General features: G+C 38.5%; 1 protein-coding gene across 3 annotated transcripts in view; it reads right to left on the bottom strand.

Annotated features, from left to right (window-relative positions):
- Tbc1d15-17 (TBC1 domain family member 15/17) overlaps positions 1 to 22,285 on the bottom strand; it is a 47,551-nt gene that overhangs the window by 7,524 nt on the left and 17,742 nt on the right. For all 3 annotated transcript variants that reach the window (XM_069312443.1, XM_069312444.1, XM_069312445.1), the window contains exons 10-13: positions 14,515 to 14,732; positions 14,001 to 14,188; positions 13,500 to 13,626; positions 11,579 to 11,743 (exon numbers count right to left, since the gene is read on the bottom strand). In XM_069312443.1, coding sequence (XP_069168544.1) covers positions 11,579 to 11,743; positions 13,500 to 13,626; positions 14,001 to 14,188; positions 14,515 to 14,732 — 698 coding nt within the window. The remainder of the gene's footprint in view (positions 1 to 11,578; positions 11,744 to 13,499; positions 13,627 to 14,000; positions 14,189 to 14,514; positions 14,733 to 22,285) is intronic.

Raw genomic sequence — 22,285 nt, 5'->3', positions numbered from 1 at the left:
TATATATATATATATATATATATATATATATATATATATATATATATATATATATATATATATATATATATATATATATATATATATATATATATATATATATATATATATATATATATAATATATATATATATATATATATATATATATATATATATATATATATATATATATATATAATATATATATATATATATATAATATATATATATATATATATATATATATATATATATATATATATATATATATATATATATATATATATATATATATATATATATATATATATATATATATATATATATATATATATATATATATATATATATATATATATATATATATATATATATATATATATATATATATATATATATATATATATATATATATATATATATATATATATATATATATATATATATATATATATATATATATATATATATATATATATATATACACATACATATATATATACAAATCAATGTTGATACATTTAGCCACCGCTAGTGGATGGATGCTTGAAATGTAAATTAACTTGCACTGTACAATGTTACAAATTTTGATATGTTCCATGTCCACTGTGTGTTTGGGTAATAACTATATTCTGCATAAAAGTATTTCGGTATTATATCATAATCTCTTGCAGTTACACAAATACAGTTTTTGACCTTTAACACACGGGACCTATATCCAAGAATTAGCTTATCTGTCAAGTCAGATATCCATAACAATCAAGATGAATAACGTGGCAGAAGATATTTTTAAATTTAAAAGAATGACCTTGAACATTCAAATGCCTGTATTTTTGGTTGGATATTTCATCAACACAGCAGACACTGATAATCTATTAAAAAGGCAACAAATTTAACAATACCCAGTCATCATTTTAAGTGGAAATCAATTACCCAACACGCATTTTTGGTTGGGGCCGGAATAATAACACAGTATACAGTACATGGCTAGTCAGTTTATCGTGCCTCTTCGGTTTGACTGGTCAAGATATCGGTGACTAATTTTTTAATCACTTACGGTATTTCTTACCATCTGCTCATTCTGTACTCTTATACTATAAAGTGTACACCTATCAGTTGTTCTATATAAATTTCTGGTCCTTTAACATTCTCAAATATTAAACCCATACATACAAAAAAACATTTTTTGATATCAGATATTGCCAGATATCATGATGCACATTGTTAATACTGTAGTAGCCAAAAACACTGCTATTATCAGTATCCTGGTCAATAAATTCTGAAAATTAATTATTCATTTTCCAAAGGAATACGAGGTTTCATTGCATGGTGTGCAGATGCACTAAACCATGGTTGTGCACTGTATTCGTCAAGTAGGAATCGCACTGGGGAAAATGTCACCTGCGTCGGGTTCACCGATATCCGAACCTCGAACTCGGTCTTTTACTATTGTCAAGATCTTTTATGTTACTATCATTAAATTACTGCAGTTTCTCACATATTTTATCATCTGTGAGCGAGGGTGCTAAGAGCTGTTGTTGCTGCTGCATTCACTACTCACGCTTGCTGTGTTAGGCTTTCACTCCAAGGAGGAGTGCCCACATCTTTTTTTTTTTTTCCAAGATGGCATGTGTTTACTAGAGGCCTGAAGAAGTGGATGTGAGCCCCGTGTACCCATGGGAGTTTAAAATGCTTAGCAGTATCTAAAAACATCACAGATGTGATATACAACACCAAACACTTGAGATGCATGGTGCAAGGTATAAACTGAAGGGGAAAAAACATAAGCTCGACAAAGCAAAAAATGCTTGAAGAAAACAAGGTACAGTACTCAGAGGTGAAACAAGGCTAACAATTGTTGCCAAAGGGGAAAACATCCTAAAAACGAAGCTCCAGCTTGCCCACATTTTCACACCTAGTCAGAGCATATGGAGGGGGGGTACAAAATCCGTGATGGGGGCCAATCTTCTGTTTCACACTTAACTATGTGGTATTTACTATCCTTGGTACATTAGTTCTGCTTGGGGAGGCCATTGCTTTGTTATTGTTTCCCTTATCATTTATGACTGTTTCACATCACCCACATTGTGCTGAAGTTTTGAAATTCATTGTGGACACTAACTCCCTTCCTTGGTAATTGGCTCACATTTCCTTACCCTACTAAAGATAACTGCCTTGAGTTGTTAGGGTTGTTATTCTACAAGCCGACTCATATCATCTTATGTCATCTTATGCCTGGCTAACACACGGGACATTTTCTCCACTGTGAAGTTTGCTATTGGAGTAAGGTGGGTTATCTGTGAGTTTATTTAACAATCACGCGTAGCCCTGCTCTTTGTATGTGTTGGGGCTTTGTGCTTCACAGAGTAAGTACTTGGATTACATGGGCGATTGTTTTTGTCCGTGGCAGGTAATGCCATTTTGACAGATGTTTAGTCAGGGATTAGGATGTGTTCAGTTAAGATGCTTCCCTCACGCCTGGCACATCTGACTGCCTGCCCGATTGTCCAGGTGGCTGGTTATTATAATATTTATAATATTACCACTTCCACTGTCTCAGGGTTAAGAGCCTAGAATTGATTATGCAACGGTAATAAAATGAGAAGATATTAAGAAAATATAAAAAACTGGCAGAATTTCTTTAGGATCAAGAAATTCACAAACCAAATTTGTGCTAAAATTCACCAAATTTAACATATTAAAAAAAAATGCAGTACAGCTTTTATTCCTTGCAACAACATTTACGGTGCTGTACTGGACCATTAAGAACATACCCGGCAATAGAGATGGAAAGTCAAGGTAATTAGCATACTACATCAGATGGTACTTGATTAGCAAAAGTATATAAAAAAAGAATTTATAAAATAAATAATATTTTCCAAAGAAGCTACCATGACCCGGGTGCAAGTGGACTACTGCTTACATTACTGTTTACATTACTATAATATGTAAGAGTGCACTAGAATGTTACTTTGCTATTTCACATAATCACACTGATTAATTATCATTAAGTGTTCAACATTAAATAGAAAATAAAAATTTATGCTCCAGTTATGGTGATATTTTTTACTTTTAAGCTAAACCTAGTACTGGAGACTTATTAAATTAAGATGCTTCCTACCACCCATCAACTTTAGAACGAAGCCCCCCCCCCCCCAAAAAAAAAAAAAAACTGCAGGCAAGTCAATCGGGAGTTCTGATAGTGACCCAGTGAAAACAAATGAAGTGATGACCATTCACTTGAAAAGACGTCTTAAGATAGTTGAAAGCATTATCTAGGAGCCGTGCGAGATGAGTACAAAATAAATTGGAAAAAAACCCAGTGTGATAATTTGACGAGCAAAGCTAAGATCTATTCATTTTATGCTAATACTGAAACTAATAAGACCACAAGCTTCAGAAAGCCTAAAGTAGTTAGTGTTGCTGGTGTTGTGTAGAAACGGTATTCTAAATGGTATTAATTTTGCATTCCCTCAATGCAAAAGATTGAGGGAACGTTAACCAGCTAAATAATCCCATTTCTTTGCCCAATGTAATGATTACTATTTAACCCCTTGCACTGCACACGCATTCCCTGAGGCATTCCTTGTGTGTGTAAGAAACAAAAAATTGTCTTCTTATAGTGTATGCTCAGATCATCTGAAAATTACTTAAAAACAAAATCAATTACTTAGCATATAGTGAAGCAATGAAATGCAAAGAACAGCCCCAAATCTTGATTGCTGACAAAGTAATCTCTGGGCCGGGTCACTCACAGAGGGGTTACCTTGCGACGATTTCGAGGCTCAACGTCCCCGTGGCCTGGTCGTCGACCAGGGTAACAGAGCTGCATGTCCTGGTTGGAACCTGGAGCCACACTTGCCTCACATTTGGTCTTTTGATACTACTGGCCTGTAGCGAAGGCAAAGTACTCAAGCTTTTTTCCCCAAGGTGGCTTCTGTTTACTAGAGGCTTTAAGTGAATGTAAACCCTATGTACCCCCCAGGAGTTTACAAATGTTGTGCAGTACCTAATTACAACCCTAGTTGAGATGCACATCACCTGTCAAATAACTCTTGCTTGCTAGGTGCAGTTAATAAAGCTGCAATACATGAATTTGAACAAGTAATCATACCAATCGAGATATTAAAATACTGTAGTGTTTAAACGAGTACAAATTCCTTATACTGGCAGCTAGCATGAATTGATGACTATAGTGTACCTATCATCATGAAGATATCAAGCAATTGATTTCTATAACCTAAATGATCATGTCCCATTGCCACTGATTAATATGGCTGCTACCGATTAATATTTAATTTAGCTCCATGTGTGAGTTATTTGAATGGGGGAGGATATATCACAGAATAAAAAGGATAAAAATACAGTATTTACAGTACATGAACCAGTGAGAATTGGTAGACCTGACATGCCCCTCCACAAATTAAATTTTGTTCCTCACTCAAGTGATCAAAATACCCTTCATTAGAAGCTTAAGAGGACTCCAGTGCACCAAATTCAAGAGGCGATAATAAACTTTACTACAAATTGCAAGAACTACCAAAATGTTGAGCAGACCATCAAAATTTTTTTAAAACAAGAACAGTACTATGACATTATAAATACTACGTTATTCACGATCATAAATATCGTGTTATTTTATAATTATAAATACTGTGTTATTTATAAAACGACTCGGTTTTGTTTTTTAGAATGATTCGTTTTTCATTAGAGCTCAATCTCAACCTGTGTAAACAGTCAACGAATCTACAGCATTTTACCGCATTGTTGTGATTCTAATTAAACTTTTTAAAGTTAGTTATAATAACATAAGAGAAGTATATTCAATAAAACTAAACTATCTTCACGAAGGGTAATGTTCTCCATGGGCCGCAACTGTACAATAAAAGCTTTTCCAGGAGATTATTGTATTATTAATTATCGGAATCCCTCTGCATTTATATTATGAATACAATAGAAAAATATTATAGATTTATACAATAATCTTGACAAAATGTTTGTGATAGTATAATGTAATAAATTACAAAAACTGAACCTTATGCGATACAATATGCAATGTTAAACAAAATACAATTGCAATTATCTATATACATCTAAAACTATGTTTACATCTGATACAACTTTCCCAAACTAAATGATTAGCACCCACTTTTCACTCATTATCAACTACAGTATTTACATACATTACCGAGATTAATCATTCTAAAATGTACATAAAAAACATTCATATAAAGGTCCTCTTTATTACAGTGTTTTTATTTGCCATGCAAAAATTTGGCTCATGCATCTCGTCATGCGGAATCATTCATGATTTTCCAAGAGAGCAGCATTGCAGTCATGCAATTTACATTCTCCCAGACAGCAGTGTTGCAGTCATGTAATATACATTCTCCCAGACAGCAGTGTTGCAGTCATACAATACACATTCTCCCAGACAGCAGTGTTGCAGTCTTGCAATATAAATTTTCCAAGACAACAACATTGCAGTCGTGCAGTACTCAACATTTTCAAGTAGCACATAATATAACATTAAAACAAATCATGACTATGGACTCTTGATTATTGTCAAGCAATGAAGATATATTTAATATATTTATTTACTTAAAAACAGTCCCATACATTGGATGAAGGGGAAAAAACAAACTTCTCAACAATATATTATAGTAAATAAGTGGGTTAACTCTAACCATTAATATATTAATATGTACACTTATTATGAAACTATTATATATCTTGAATTTTTGTTTTCAAGACTTATTCTAAATTGTAGTATTATACAGCACAGAATAAACATTTACTTTTCCAATGAACAAATCCACAAGGGCTGTGACGAGGGTTCGAACCTAAGTCCGAGAGCATCCCAGACGCTGCCTTAATCGACTGAGCTACGACATGGAAGTTACGGCAGTGTCTGGAATGCTCTCCGACGTAGGTTCGAACCCTCGTCACGGCCCTTGTGGATTGTTCACTTGATGCATCACGCTATTGTGATTTCTGTGTGTTTACCTTTCCAAGTCCACAATCAAAAGAAAACTTTTGATCAGCTTAGAAAGCACTTCATTCTCGATTACTGGCATCGCTCGCATATTATTATACGACAGCAATTATTAAAATACGGGTGATTCAGCAGTCATTCATCCCCCTAGTTACCATCACACACTGAACATTCTTCATACTGGGTATACATCACTTCATATTTACCAGTCATGAAAATATACCTAACCATACTTGAAAGAAAACATTAACACATCTCTGATGAACTCTTAAAATGAAAATGGAATTTGATAATGCATAAAGTCATCAATATAAGGGGAAACTTAAATAAACAAAATATCTTTGTATAAATCACTGCAAACCCTCTAATATTCAAATTAGTATTACAATAATAAAATTTAATCAAACTATTAAAATAATATTCATAAAAACTTCTATACAAGTCAAGGTACTGGGCACGGTACTGTGAACGTCTTGGGGTGATCCTGGACGGCATGGGTTCGAATCCTGACCGGGTTAATTAGAGTTCTTAGTGATCTATGGCTTGCATGTTCCTGCAGCTTTCTCATATATATATATATATATATATATATATATATATATATATATATATATATATATATATATATATATATATATATATATATATATATATATATATATATATATATATATATATATATATATATATATATATATATATATATATATATATATATATATATATATATATATATATATATATATATATATATATATATATATATATATATATATATATATATATATATATATATATATATATATATATATATATATATATATATATATATATATATATATATATATATATATATATATATATATATATATATATATATATATATATATATATATATATATATATATATATATATATATATATATATATATATATATATATATATATATATATATATATATATATATATATATATATATATATATATATATATATATATATATATATATATATATATATATATATATATATATATATATATATATATATATATATATATATATATATATATATATATATATATATATATATATATATATATATATATATATATATATATATATATATATATATATATATATATATATATATATATATATATATATATATATATATATATATATATATATATATATATATATATATATATATATATATATATATATATATATATATATATATATATATATATATATATATATATATATATATATATATATATATATATATATATATATATATATATATATATATATATATATATATATATATATATATATATATATATATATATATATATATATATATATATATATATATATGTCGTACCTAGTAGCCAGAACTCACTTCTCAGCCTACTATTCAAGGCCCGATTTGCCTAATAAGCCAAGTTTTCCTGAATTATTATATTTACTATAATTTTTTTCTTATGAAATGATAAAGCAACCCTTTTCTCTATGTATGAGGTCAATTTTTTTTTATTGGAGTTAAAATTAACGTAGATATATGACCGAACCTAACCAACCCTACCTAACCTAACCTAACCTATATTTATAGGTAAGGTTAGGTTAGGTAGCCAAAAAAAGCTAGGTTAGGTTAGGTTAGGTAGGTTAGGTAGACGAAAAAACATTAATTCATGAAAACTTGGCTTATTAGGCAAATCGGGCCTTGAATAGTAGGCTGAGAAGTGCGTTCTGGCTATTAGGTACGACATATATATATATATATATATATATATATATATATATATATATATATATATATATATATATATATATATATATATATATATATATATATATATATATATATATATATATATATATATATATATATATATATATATATATATATATATATATATATATATATATGTCGTACCTAGTAGCCAGAACGCACTTCTCAGCCTACTATTCAAGGCCCAATTTGCCTAATAAGCTAAGTTTTCATGAATTAATTGTTTTTCGACTACCTAACCTACCTAACCTAACCTAACCTAACTTTTTCAGCTACCTAACCTAACGTAACCTATAAAGATATGTTAGGTTAGGTTAGGTAGGGTTGGTTAGGTTCGGTCATATATCTACGTTAATTTTAACTCCAATAAAAAAAAATTGATGTCATCCATAATGAAATGAGTAGCTTTATCAGTTCATAAGAAGAAAATTAGAGAAAATATATTAATTCAGGAAAACTTGGCTTATTAGGCAAATCGGGCCTTGCATAGTAGGCTGAGAAGTGCTTTCTGGCTACTAGGTACGACATATATATATATATATATATATATATATATATATATATATATATATATATATATATATATATATATATATATATATATATATATATATATATATATATATATATATATATATATATATATATATATATATATATATATATATATGTCGTACCTAGTAGCCAGAACTCACTTTTCAGCCTACTATTCAAGGCCCGATTTGCCTAATAAGCCAAGTTTTCCTGAATTAATATATTTACCATAATTTTTTTCTTATGAAATGATAAAGCAACCCTTTTCTCTATGTATGAGGTCAACTTTTTTTTATTGGAGTTAAAATTAACGTAGATATATGACCGAACCTAACCAACCCTACCTAACCTAACCTAACCTATATTTATAGGTAAGGTTAGGTTAGGTAGCCAAAAAAAGCTAGGTTAGGTTAGGTTAGGTAGGTTAGGTAGACGAAAAAACATTAATTTATGAAAACTTGGCTTATTAGGCAAATCGGGCCTTGAATAGTAGGCTGAGAAGTGCGTTCTGGCTATTAGGTACGACATATATATATATATATATATATATATATATATATATATATATATATATATATATATATATATATATATATATATATATATATATATATGTCGTACCTAGTAGCCAGAACTCACTTCTCAGCCTACTATTCAAGGCCCGATTTGCCTAATAAGCCAAGTTTTCCTGAATTAATATATTTACTATAATTTTTTTCTTGTGAAATGATAAAGCAACCCTTTTCTCTATGTATGAGGTCAATTTTTTTTTATTGGAGTTAAAATTAACGTAGATATATGACCGAACCTAACCAACCCTACCTAACCTAACCTAACCTATATTTTTAGGTAAGGTTAGGTTAGGTAGCCAAAAAAAGCTAGGTTAGGTTAGGTTAGGTAGGTTAGGTAGACGAAAAAACATTAATTCATGAAAACTTGGCTTATTAGGCAAATCGGGCCTTGAATAGTAGGCTGAGAAGTGCGTTCTGGCTATTAGGTACGACATATATATATATATATATATATATATATATATATATATATATATATATATATATATATATATAAGTCGTACCTAGTAGCCAGAACGCACTTATCAGCCTACAATGCAAGGCCCGATTTGCCTAATAAGCCAAGTTTTCATGAATTAATATGTTTTCTCTAGTTTTTTTCTTACGAAATGATAAAGCTACCCAATTCATTATGTATGAGGTCAATTTTTTTTTAATGGAGTTAAAATTAACGTAGATATATGACCGAACCTAACCAACCCTACCTAACCTAACCTAATCTATCTTCATAGGTTAGGTTCGGTTAGGTAGCAGAAAAAGTTAGGTTAGGTTAGGTTAGGTAGTCGAAAAAACATTAATTCATGAAAACTTAGCTTATTAGGCAAATCGGGCCTTGAATAGTAGGCTGATAAGTACGTTCTGGCTATTAGGTACGACATATATATATATATATATATATATATGTATATATGTATGTATGTATATATATATATATATATATATATATATATATATATATATATATATATATATATATATATATATATATATATATATATATATATATATATATATATATATATATATATATATATATATATATATATATATATATATATATATATATATATATATATATATATATATATATATATATATATATATATATATATATATATATATATATATATATATATATATATATATATATATATATATATATATATATATATATATATATATATATATATATATATATATATATATATATATATATATATATATATATATATATATATATATATATATATATATATATATATATATATATATATATATATATATATATATATATATATATATATATATATATATATATATATATATATATGAATGAAAACTCACACCCCAGAAGTGACTCGAACCCATACTCCCAGAAGCAACGCAACTGGTAACTACAGGGCGCCTTAATCCGCTTGACCATCACGGCCGTCAAAAGGAAGTGATAGCCGAGGCTATTTGAGCCACTTCCCCGACGGCAACTCGGATGGTAATCTTGGGCATAGCATTTCACCAAATCACCTCATTCTTTGGGGCACACGTGAGGAACACAAATGCGAACAAGCCTGAATGGTCCCCAGGACTATATGCGAATGAAAACTCACACCCCAGAAGTGACTCGAACCCATACTCCCAGAAGCAACGCAACTGGTAACTACAGGGCGCCTTAATCCGCTTGACCATCACGGCCGTCAAAGTTCGCCCTGTAGTTACCAGTTGCGTTGCTTCTGGGAGTATGGGTTCGAGTCACTTCTGGGGTGTGAGTTTTCATTCGCATATAGTCCTGGGGACCATTCAGGCTTGTTCGCATTTGTGTTCCTCACGTGTGCCCCAAAGAATGAGGTGATTTGGTGAAATGCTATGCCCAAGATTACCATCCGAGTTGCCGTCGGGGAAGTGGCTCAAATAGCCTCGGCTATCACTTCCTTTTGACGGCCGTGATGGTCAAGCGGATTAAGGCGCCCTGTAGTTACCAGTTGCGTTGCTTCTGGGAGTATGGGTTCGAGTCACTTCTGGGGTGTGAGTTTTCATTCGCATATAGTCCTGGGGACCATTCAGGCTTGTTCGCATTTGTGTTCCTCACGTGTGCCCCAAAGAATGAGGTGATTTGGTGAAATGCTATGCCCAAGATTACCATCCGAGTTGCCGTCGGGGAAGTGGCTCAAATAGCCTCGGCTATCACTTCCTTTTGACGGCCGTGATGGTCAAGCGGATTAAGGCGCCCTGTAGTTACCAGTTGCGTTGCTTCTGGGAGTATGGGTTCGAGTCACTTCTGGGGTGTGAGTTTTCATTCGCATATAGTCCTGGGGACCATTCAGGCTTGTTCGCATATATATATATATATATATCTAAAGTAATCTAACATGAATATATTTTGGTGGATTTACAGTCTGTGTTTCTTGCTGCAAATCATTAGTACCTTCTATGACACATTGGAAAAAAAAAAGTTCCACTTCCTTTAGTGCATTTTACAGTCAAAATTATAAATAATTCCATTTTCAGTTTAACGAGCCTCTTGTCTTGCAACTAACTTCAAAATTATCATTCAGGTAAATAGGTTATTTCTAAGGCACACTTGAGCAGATTCAAAATGGAGAACATTAAAACATGAACTGTGATATTTATTTTATGGAATCTTTATGATCAATGAATTATTGTGAGTGAGTGAAGGTTATGGAGTAACCATGTGATCACTTCACCTTACGAGTTCGTTGATGAGACGCCGAGGGTGCCTGTACAGGAAGACCCAACACTGTCCGCACACTATCGGGTACATTGGGCGAGGATGCAATCTGGAGATATATTGCCTCTGCTTTTTTCAATGTGGCCTCCAAGTCAATTCGAAGTGAAATGTCATTGATGTGCTGAAAATAATATTAATTTCTGTTATGTGTGATCTTAATACTTAAAAAAATAAACAATGCAGACAACTACAAACTGGCAGAAGCAAAAAAAATAGAAATTAAGGTAAAAAATCATCTGCATTAAATTGTATTAACAACACTACAAGGATATAACAATACAAAACTTAAATAATTGCTGTACCTGTATAGTATATCTAATCAGAGATATCTCACAGGCCTCAGTTGAAAACTAAAATATGTTATTAAAAAGTGTAACCTCGAATTGACAAACTATATGGCATTTGAGTAATGCTATTTTTTTTTTTTTCAAGACAAGAAATATACATGGGTGCCTGCTTTTCCTAATGTTTTATTCATTTACAACAATTCAAAATGTGATCTGTGCCATATTAATTAAAGGAGTTGTCTTTCATACCCTAATATCTCCCACACTCAAAAGAGTTAATTTCTCTAAATTAAATTTTAATTTCAACCTATCATATGATGGACCACAACTGTGAGAATCTGTAAAGAAATTTACCCACTATCTTATTTTCCATGCCACAGCCTCAAAATCTTTTTTTCATAAAATTTTGCTTTTGTGTTCAATACCATACCTGGAGAGAGCTCCGGGAGTTCTTCTACTCCCCCGAGCCTGGCCTAGGGCCAGGCTCAGAGGCATACATAATATATATGCCTATAAAATATAATCAATGTAAATGTGGCATATATATATATATATATATATATATATATATATATATATATATATATATATATATATATATATATATATATATATATATATAAATATGCTCAGTGGTTTTCTTAAGACTCCATCTGTTTATCAATAGTGTTGTGTCCATCTGCAAAAATCATTAAAAATGTGACTTGTAACAATATTTGTACCGTAATATTTCCCACTTTCAATGGGCAAATTTCACTGAGGCAACTTAAATTTCAACTTATCATATGATGGAGAATGTGGTAGCAAATGTCAACAATTGAATATTAAATCCAGACAATCTAAACAAGCAGTTATTGACATCACCCACTGCCCCGCATAGCATAACAGTAGTATTTTTTTTTTTAGGGATATTCCTGCACGGGCCCTAAGCCTCTGGCTGGCCCACTAAGTGTTGCTTGTTTCTGTTTTACTTGGGCGGAGTATGAGTATTTATGACTCGTATGGTCGCTTCAGTAAACGGTAGTGTTGACCAAACCACACACTAGAAAGTGAAGGGACGACGACGTTTTGATCCGTCCTGGACCATTCTCACAATTGACTTGAAAATGGTCCAGGACGAATCAAAATGTCGTCGTCCCTTCACTTTCTAGTGTGTGGTTTGGTCAACATATTTCAGCCACGTTATTATGACTCCTCGTCTGCATGACAGTAGTGCCCCTCACTGTTGAGGCAATGCATTTCCAACAAATTTGGAAAAGAAAAAATAAAAGTTCCTTAGAAGAGCTATGCCTTTTAATGCCAAACAATCCAGTGCTAGCTTGCAGATAGGGAAAGGATATGAAGACGAGGATTTGGGATAGGACGAAGGAAAGGAATGGTGACCAGCCACTTGGATGGGTGGACACTAAATGCCAAACTTGCAAGAAGCGAGATCTGGTGCACTACTAACAAATAAGATAACGTTTCCTTATCATGAAGTCAAGACGAGAGACAGATGCTTTACACAAACCCTCCATAAATATTCCATAAAGAAGCAATTATAATATACAAGACAATATTCAAAAAGTGTAAACCCAGATATACACAAACTTTTAATATTTCGGTGAATCCAAATTTGTTCTCCATGATTGTGTTCTTCTCTGTGTCGAGCAGGGCAACTGCCACCAACAGATGAAAGTTCGGACAAGGATGGCCAGTCCACAACACCTCCCACAATCTAGTTCAATGGGATCAATAAATTTGTCATTATTATTTTATATTATATTTTTTCCACAACCCCAGCAACATGAAGCATTAATTTATCTTGCCAAAATAAATTATATCAAGAATAATACCAGAGGCAATAGAACATCCAATGCACTGCAAAGAATCCAGAATTAATCTTTCGCCACTGTATTAATATGATAATACAATATACACCTGATCAACCAGGCTGTGACTCATACGTCAGGCTGCGAGCAGCCACGTCCAACAGCCTGGTTGATCAGTCCGGCAACCAGGAGGCCTGGTCGACGACCGGGCCGCGGGGACGCTAAGCCCCGGAAGCACCTCAAGGTAACCTCAAGGTAAGGTACACTATTCAATACTAACCTTAATGTACTAGCATAATTCAGCTCCCTCTTAAAACGAACAAGAAGCCAGCGGAAACAAAAATAAAAGTTTGCAGAGTCCCGCACTTCCAGATAAGACATGAGTTCCGGATCAACCAAACGGACAATTTGGTGCACATCCTTCAGTTGCTGCTTCATCCCAGATTGATCCATGTCAAAATTCCTGTACTGGTTAGAAAAATTAACAATTAGTATACACAAAATCTTGAAAAATACATATTCTTGACACCATAATAATTAATTCATTACCTGTATAATTAACACACACTTGTGGTCGTCATTAGACACATTACTGGATGAGGGGCAGCTACAAAAGAGCAATGTGCAAAAGGCCTTAATGTGTGGAAGCAGGAAGCTGGATATACTATTTAAGGTTGAAGTAGGCAAGGGGGAGTACAGTATAAAGTACAAAGGAGGAGGGATACCTAATCAAGCAATTTCAAGTATGATGCAAAAACACAATGATATACCGAGTCATGGCAAAAAATGCTTACCACAATATCCATGTATCCTACAAAACACCAGAAGGCTGTCGCTTCATTCTGTGTTACGTAAAGGATGGGAGCAAGAAGATCACTCATCCCCTGGACATAGCCCAGGTCAAAGTTGTACATCACGTATGTCATAAGAACATCATTGAGTAGAGTCACATTAACATTGTACTCTCCTTCAAAAAATGGATGATTCCGATCTGTGCGATTGACATCTTTTTCTGTAAAGAAAATGTTATTTACAGTAAATAGTAACAGCGGCAAGACAGTGATAAACATCAAATAAAATGTATACTGTATTTCATTTTCTGCATTCCCATTAAATTATGTTAAAAGACAATTTGTTAAGAAGACCTAATTCAGAGGTTCCACAGGTGTCTCACAGATTTCTGAATGTCTATTACTGTTTAATTAACTTATGATAGCAGAGATTTAGCTCCATTTAAACAAGTTCTGCTGCTGCGGATCACCACATGATGTGGAATGGGCCATTCCGCACAAGAGCTCAGATTCAGTGGCAGAAAACTAAAATGTTCTGTGCGAGCAATAGGATTTATTTGGAGTACATTGAATACAATGTTGAAAAACAAAAAATTCATTATAAAAAGCCAGAAATATATAAAGAATTCAGCCTGAGTGTTGTTACGGTGCCCTCTCCTATTTCTTTCGTTTGCCGGCTTTAAGAGTCATATCAGCTCTCCCTACTGATTCTCTGAGGTTCAGGGAGTCTAATGGTATATGTGGCGACCAGACCGGCTGCCATTTAATGGAAGGAGGTTATATTATAAGTTGTAAATAAAGGAAAGTTGGCGCCCTGATATAAAATGAAACAGTATCCCCTACGGCAGATATGACCTTGTGGAAGGGACACTATGCCAATCGCGGATTGGCCGACGTAGGTCGCGGGCGACAAATCAGGGCCCGCCATGACGTCACCGAGTGCCCCGGGCGGCGCCAACGTCAGAGTTGTACTGACCGTGGAAGCGACAGGACGCGCCTCGGTCTGCTCTCAGGGATTGGAGGCTCTGCAAGCCTTGTTCAGTGGATTGAGCTGGCTGTCGCAGTCATCCCAGTTATTGGAGACCTTGCGCTTCTGGGAAGCAAAAGAGGAACCAAGTTCAGTGAGCAGAGAAGTGCCCAAACTTGGAAAATAGTCGGCGACGACGCTGGGCGGCGCCGCTGGCTGGACGTTGAGGTCTGGAAGGTGGGCGAGCAAGCTAGCTGTGACTGGGGTCACATCCACTGAGAATCTTGGAAGGACGACACCGTGCCTAGGACAAGGAGCGACGCCCTGTGGGAGAGGCGAGTGTGGGGAAAGATAGTGATTAGCTCAGCGCCCATCGATGAACCAGGATTGGGGCAGCTGAATCTCAGGGATTGGAACGGCGACGACGCGAAGGCTTCACGACACCTGAGGACCTGTGGAACGCCCTGGATCGTCGAGGATCGACCCAAGGAAGCGTGGGAACCTCACACCATCGGGGGACAGGCGTCGTGAGCCAGGAGTGTAAGGTAGATCATTTTTCCCTCCCATTACCCCTTGTATGAGTAGGCTAGTTAGGCCACAATATTTACTTGTGTATGTGGCAGCAAGACTTTATTACTTTAATAGTAGAATAGGCTGCAAGGCAGCTTGTGTCCAGGACTGTCAGAGAGGACAGTGTGTATGGATGGCAGGACAGTGAAGAAGAGGTGCCGACGTGGTGAAGAGGCCCTCCTGTGAGAGTGTGAGACTCCTGTCTTCCTGCCCAGTTGAAGGAGAGTTGGAGGTCGGGGAAGAAGAGGCTGACGATCTCCAGACTCATCATCCATATTCCATATTCATGTATTACTTGTGATTGTGTGTGTGTGTTCATGTAATTTGCGTCAGTAAATCCACACATTTTATTACTGTGTTTGAGTGTACCTCCATTTGTGATATTTCTCTATGAGCATACATTTCTGGCTACAAACGATATATGATACACCCACTGAACTGCATTGCTGGGGTGCAGATATAATAACCCAGCTGGCGACCTTGCTAAGAGGAAGATAGAGAAGACAGGCGGGAAAGGAGTTCCTGCAACCTTTTTTTTTGTCTGGCAGGCAAGACTCAGAGAGGCTATGGTTATAGGTAAGCCTGAGTCTTCCTTCACTCCCCCACGGGTCTAGGCCGGAACTGTTAACAGCAGTTTCCCCGTGGTTGACTGAAGGGCTTCCAGGGTGAATCAGTGGCACCCCTTTGTGGTGGAAGCAAAGACCTGCGGAGGTGGGCATTGTTGGTCCTATCTTGTGTGACCAAGGAGACTCCGGTGAATCCAGGGAGTCGGAGGGGCTGAGTATTTGGGCCCTTTGAGCCCCTAGCAGCCGAGTGTTAGCAGAGCCCCGGACCGCCCACCCCCCCACGTGACAAGAGAACTGGCGACCTTGCCAGGATTGGAACCCCAGTAGCCAAGAACTGGGAACTTCGCCAGGAAGCGTGGATCAAGCTACAGTGTGGGCCAAATTGCAAGACAAGTGTTGCCAGGGTACTAATACAGTGTGGCCAGTGAATTCGGTGGTACTGTTACTCAACCAGCTAAGGGACTGAAACGGTGAAATTAGTGCCTACTAACTTGTCTGTGCTGTCGTGTATGCTCAATGATATAGAGATGGAGGAAGACAAAGTAAAGAAATTTATTGACACAAGGGACGAGAGAATTTTAGAAGAGTGTACCAAGGTCCAGCTCCAACAAGTGGCAAACCACTTTGGGATCAGGTTGAGGACGACTAAGGCAGCGGAGCGAAGGATAGAGATCATGGCACAGCTCACAGCTCGAGAGGAAGCGACGGGAGAGGAGCCATCTCAAGAGGAGCCGTCCCGAGGAGAGCCGTCGCAAGGTGAACCGTCCCGACTAGGGCCACCCCAAGCGCCTACCAGTGTGGAGAGAATTCACAGTGAACATGGGAGCAGTGGAAGGTCCAGCTGTAGTAAGAGGAGCCTGCAACTGGAAATAATGAAGATGCAACTGGAAGCCCAGCTGCGACGAGAGGAAAGAGAAGCGCAAATGCAGCGAGAGGAACGTGCAGCTGAGCTGCAGCGAGGTGAGCGAGAAGCACGGCTGCAGCTGCAGCGAGAGGAGCGAGAAGCTCGACTGCAGCGAGAAGAAGGAGAGAGACAACTGCGACTGGAGGAGATAAAGGCAAAGAAAGAAGTCGAATTGCGTCGCGTTGAACGTGGTCTGCCCTCACTACCTGCACGGCGGGATGACCTCAAGGTAAGGGAACGTGACTTACCTACGTTCGAACCACAAGAAGCTGAGGCGTTCTTCGAACACTTTGAACGGATAGCGACTCTGAAGGAGTGGCCGGAAGATGATTGGGCTGCTCTGGTCCAGGGCAGGTTGACTGGTGAGGCCCGGGAAGCCTATAACATGCTGGACCTAGAGGAGTGTACTAGTTATGACGCGATTAAGAATGCGGTTCTCCACTCATTCCGGCTGACTCCGGAGATGTACCGGAAGCGGTTCAGAGAGTGTACAAGAGCGTCGGGAAAGACTTACGCCGAGACCGCCAGGGATATGGAACGGAAATTCCTACGATGGTTGAAGGCGGAGGAAGCGGAGTCGGTGGATGATATTAAACGACTGATAGTGATGGAGAAGTTCATGTCGGTGCTCCATCCTGAGTTGCGAGTAAGGGTGAGAGAAGCAGGTATTAAGGACCTGAAGGCTGCAGCGGATCGAGCCGACATGCTGGAGGAGGCACTACATATCAGGAGGGAGGGGCCGCCCAGACACTCGCCTTACCCCAGGTCGGGAGGGAACTTTAGGAGTTCAGGAGGAGCGAGGACGAGTGGGGACTCTCCCAAGAGTAGTGTGCCCGATGAAGTAACGTGGTTCAAGAGCTCAAGAGACGCGGGGAGGAAGCCCCAAGCTGTGAGCAGTGGACCTAGCTCAGGAGCAAGTGCTGCAGTCCCGGACACGACGACAGGGAGTCCAAGGAGGACCCAGGGGACGTCTGCAAGTGGTACCGCCAGAGTGACTGGCGAGTGGCCGCCCAGGAGAGGCAGCCGATGCTACAACTGTGGCGTGAGAGGACATTATGCCCGCGAGTGTGAGGAGCACCAAAGGAATGTAGGATTAATGTTGGAAGAGGAGAGAGTGTTTGTTCACACCCCATATTATAGTGGACCCAACGTGAATGGTTGGGAAATGAAGTTGGGTGAACATCCCTTCGTTTTCGGGGCCAACGTGAAGTTTGGAAGGTCAGACCCAGTGGAGGTTGCCGTGCTTCGAGATACGGGTGCTGACATAAGTATGGTAACCAGGAGTATTCTCCCCAAGGAATTTAATGATTCACCTGTGGGAGTGGTGAGGATACGCAGTGTGGGGGAGGAATACAGGTTGCCACTTCACGAAGTACAGCTGATTGCCGACTATGGAGTCGAGAGAGCTATAGTAGCTGTAGCCCCTAAGTTACCCCTAGAGCATGTACAGATGGTGCTGGGTAATGACCTCGGAGGAGGCAGGATACAACCCGATTGGGCCAGGAGTGCCTATGTTTCAAGCAGCGGTACAACCCTGCCAGGTGAGGTATCAGTTGCTCCAAATAATAGTGAGGAAGCCGACTTCGACAGGGAAAACGTCGCCAGAGACGACGACAACGAGGGCGAGAGTGCAGAGAGGTCGTCGGAGGTTGTGGAAAACCCCGACGGGGACCTCCGACTAAGCCTGATGATGCGTGTGGAGGAGTGGCGAGGAGCAGCTGTACAAACGCCTGGGGCGGTGAGGAGGCTGCAGACCGCACTCCCTCCATACAGAAACGTGAATAAAGTAAGCTCAGTGGATGAGCGAACGGCAGTGAGGGGCAGAGTGGAGGAACCACGACGCAGTGCACCCTATGCCGGCCAGATGAATAGTGGTAGGTGCAAGATGAACCACCGTGGTGAGGTGAGCCACAGGGAGGTGGATGAGCCCAACCACGAACCGAAGAAGACGTCTGCAGGGAAGAGAATCTCATGGAGGAGTGAAGATGTTCGTCGGGAGCGAAGGAGCGAATGGTATAGGAAAGGCAATACGAAGAAAGCAGGGAATAGGTACACCCAGGGTAGGCGCCAGCCTAACCAGAGGGGCATTGGGCCATCGCAAAAGCCTAGTGTGGAAGAGAGGGAGCTGCTGGATGGAGTACAGGTTACAAGTGCCATTGTGAGGAGACAACGCACCTACGGGAGAAGAGGAACCGAGAAGAGAGAAGATTGGCGAAGAGGAGATCATGGGAGGAAACATGGAGTACCTGTAGGACGCAATGGAAATGCAAGACTATCTCGGAGTGCACGACGCGGTGGAGGCGCTGCATGCACTGAATCTTACAGTGGTAACGAGCCGTGGGAGTACACTCGTAGCCACGGAGAGAGGATTTCTTGTAGGTGTTCAGGGAACACCCATCACACCCGGTACTATGCGAGGTGGAGATACAATGAGGCAAGTGACTGGCAAGGTGGTACGAGCCACGTCACCAACTGGAGGAGTGACACTTCAGGAACGGAGGGAGCAAGAGTATAGATTGCCCTCTTGAGTGCTGCTCTTCCGATATGACTCTTATTTTAAGGGGAGGGGTATGTTACGGTGCCCTCTCCTATTTCTTTCGTTTGCCGGCTTTAAGAGTCATATCAGCTCTCCCTACTGATTCTCTGAGGTTCAGGGAGTCTAATGGTATATGTGGCGACCAGACCGGCTGCCATTTAATGGAAGGAGGTTATATTATAAGTTGTAAATAAAGGAAAGTTGGCGCCCTGATATAAAATGAAACAGTATCCCCTACGGCAGATATGACCTTGTGGAAGGGACACTATGCCAATCGCGGATTGGCCGACGTAGGTCGCGGGCGACAAATCAGGGCCCGCCATGACGTCACCGAGTGCCCCGGGCGGCGCCAACGTCAGAGTTGTACTGACCGTGGAAGCGACAGGACGCGCCTCGGTCTGCTCTCAGGGATTGGAGGCTCTGCAAGCCTTGTTCAGTGGATTGAGCTGGCTGTCGCAGTCATCCCAGTTATTGGAGACCTTGCGCTTCTGGGAAGCAAAAGAGGAACCAAGTTCAGTGAGCAGAGAAGTGCCCAAACTTGGAAAATAGTCGGCGACGACGCTGGGCGGCGCCGCTGGCTGGACGTTGAGGTCTGGAAGGTGGGCGAGCAAGCTAGCTGTGACTGGGGTCACATCCACTGAGAATCTTGGAAGGACGACACCGTGCCTAGGACAAGGAGCGACGCCCTGTGGGAGAGGCGAGTGTGGGGAAAGATAGTGATTAGCTCAGCGCCCATCGATGAACCAGGATTGGGGCAGCTGAATCTCAGGGATTGGAACGGCGACGACGCGAAGGCTTCACGACACCTGAGGACCTGTGGAACGCCCTGGATCGTCGAGGATCGACCCAAGGAAGCGTGGGAACCTCACACCATCGGGGGACAGGCGTCGTGAGCCAGGAGTGTAAGGTAGATCATTTTTCCCTCCCATTACCCCTTGTATGAGTAGGCTAGTTAGGCCACAATATTTACTTGTGTATGTGGCAGCAAGACTTTATTACTTTAATAGTAGAATAGGCTGCAAGGCAGCTTGTGTCCAGGACTGTCAGAGAGGACAGTGTGTATGGATGGCAGGACAGTGAAGAAGAGGTGCCGACGTGGTGAAGAGGCCCTCCTGTGAGAGTGTGAGACTCCTGTCTTCCTGCCCAGTTGAAGGAGAGTTGGAGGTCGGGGAAGAAGAGGCTGACGATCTCCAGACTCATCATCCATATTCCATATTCATGTATTACTTGTGATTGTGTGTGTGTGTTCATGTAATTTGCGTCAGTAAATCCACACATTTTATTACTGTGTTTGAGTGTACCTCCATTTGTGATATTTCTCTATGAGCATACATTTCTGGCTACAAACGATATATGATACACCCACTGAACTGCATTGCTGGGGTGCAGATATAATAACCCAGCTGGCGACCTTGCTAAGAGGAAGATAGAGAAGACAGGCGGGAAAGGAGTTCCTGCAACCTTTTTTTTTGTCTGGCAGGCAAGACTCAGAGAGGCTATGGTTATAGGTAAGCCTGAGTCTTCCTTCACTCCCCCACGGGTCTAGGCCGGAACTGTTAACAGCAGTTTCCCCGTGGTTGACTGAAGGGCTTCCAGGGTGAATCAGTGGCACCCCTTTGTGGTGGAAGCAAAGACCTGCGGAGGTGGGCATTGTTGGTCCTATCTTGTGTGACCAAGGAGACTCCGGTGAATCCAGGGAGTCGGAGGGGCTGAGTATTTGGGCCCTTTGAGCCCCTAGCAGCCGAGTGTTAGCAGAGCCCCGGACCGCCCACCCCCCCACGTGACAGTATATAGTGCTACTGGTCAGTGTGCCTACTGGTTCCCAGGCTGTATACTGTATATGCAAGACCCAGAGCCGTGTCCATCAATGCCTGGAGATCACTGAGCCCAGAACTACACAGAAGAAAATGATTCCCCAAATGAAAATGAACCACATTAGGAACCAATGTACAGGACCCCAGCATGCATGCAAACTGTCAGAAAGAACCCAATCCCAACAAATGGAAAAACACAAAAAAGGAAGCTTTTTAAATCTGCAACTACAAGAACAATAGGTAAACAATACTTTTATTTTTACAAATAAAAGGTGAAGGCAGATGGAATAAATTAGATGAGAGGGAAAATGGATGCCAAATCCATCAGAATAGTCATAACATTACATGACAGATCACAGAGAAGAAGCGACACTATGCAACCTGCCTTCGCACAAAGACCATCATACCAGAAATAAT

Source organism: Procambarus clarkii, chromosome 72 (assembly GCF_040958095.1).
Source record: "Procambarus clarkii isolate CNS0578487 chromosome 72, FALCON_Pclarkii_2.0, whole genome shotgun sequence".
Classification (NCBI taxonomy): Eukaryota; Metazoa; Arthropoda; class Malacostraca; order Decapoda; family Cambaridae; genus Procambarus; species Procambarus clarkii.
The sequence above is the reverse complement of the archived record's forward strand: the minus strand, read 5'-3'. Positions and strand labels throughout refer to the sequence as shown.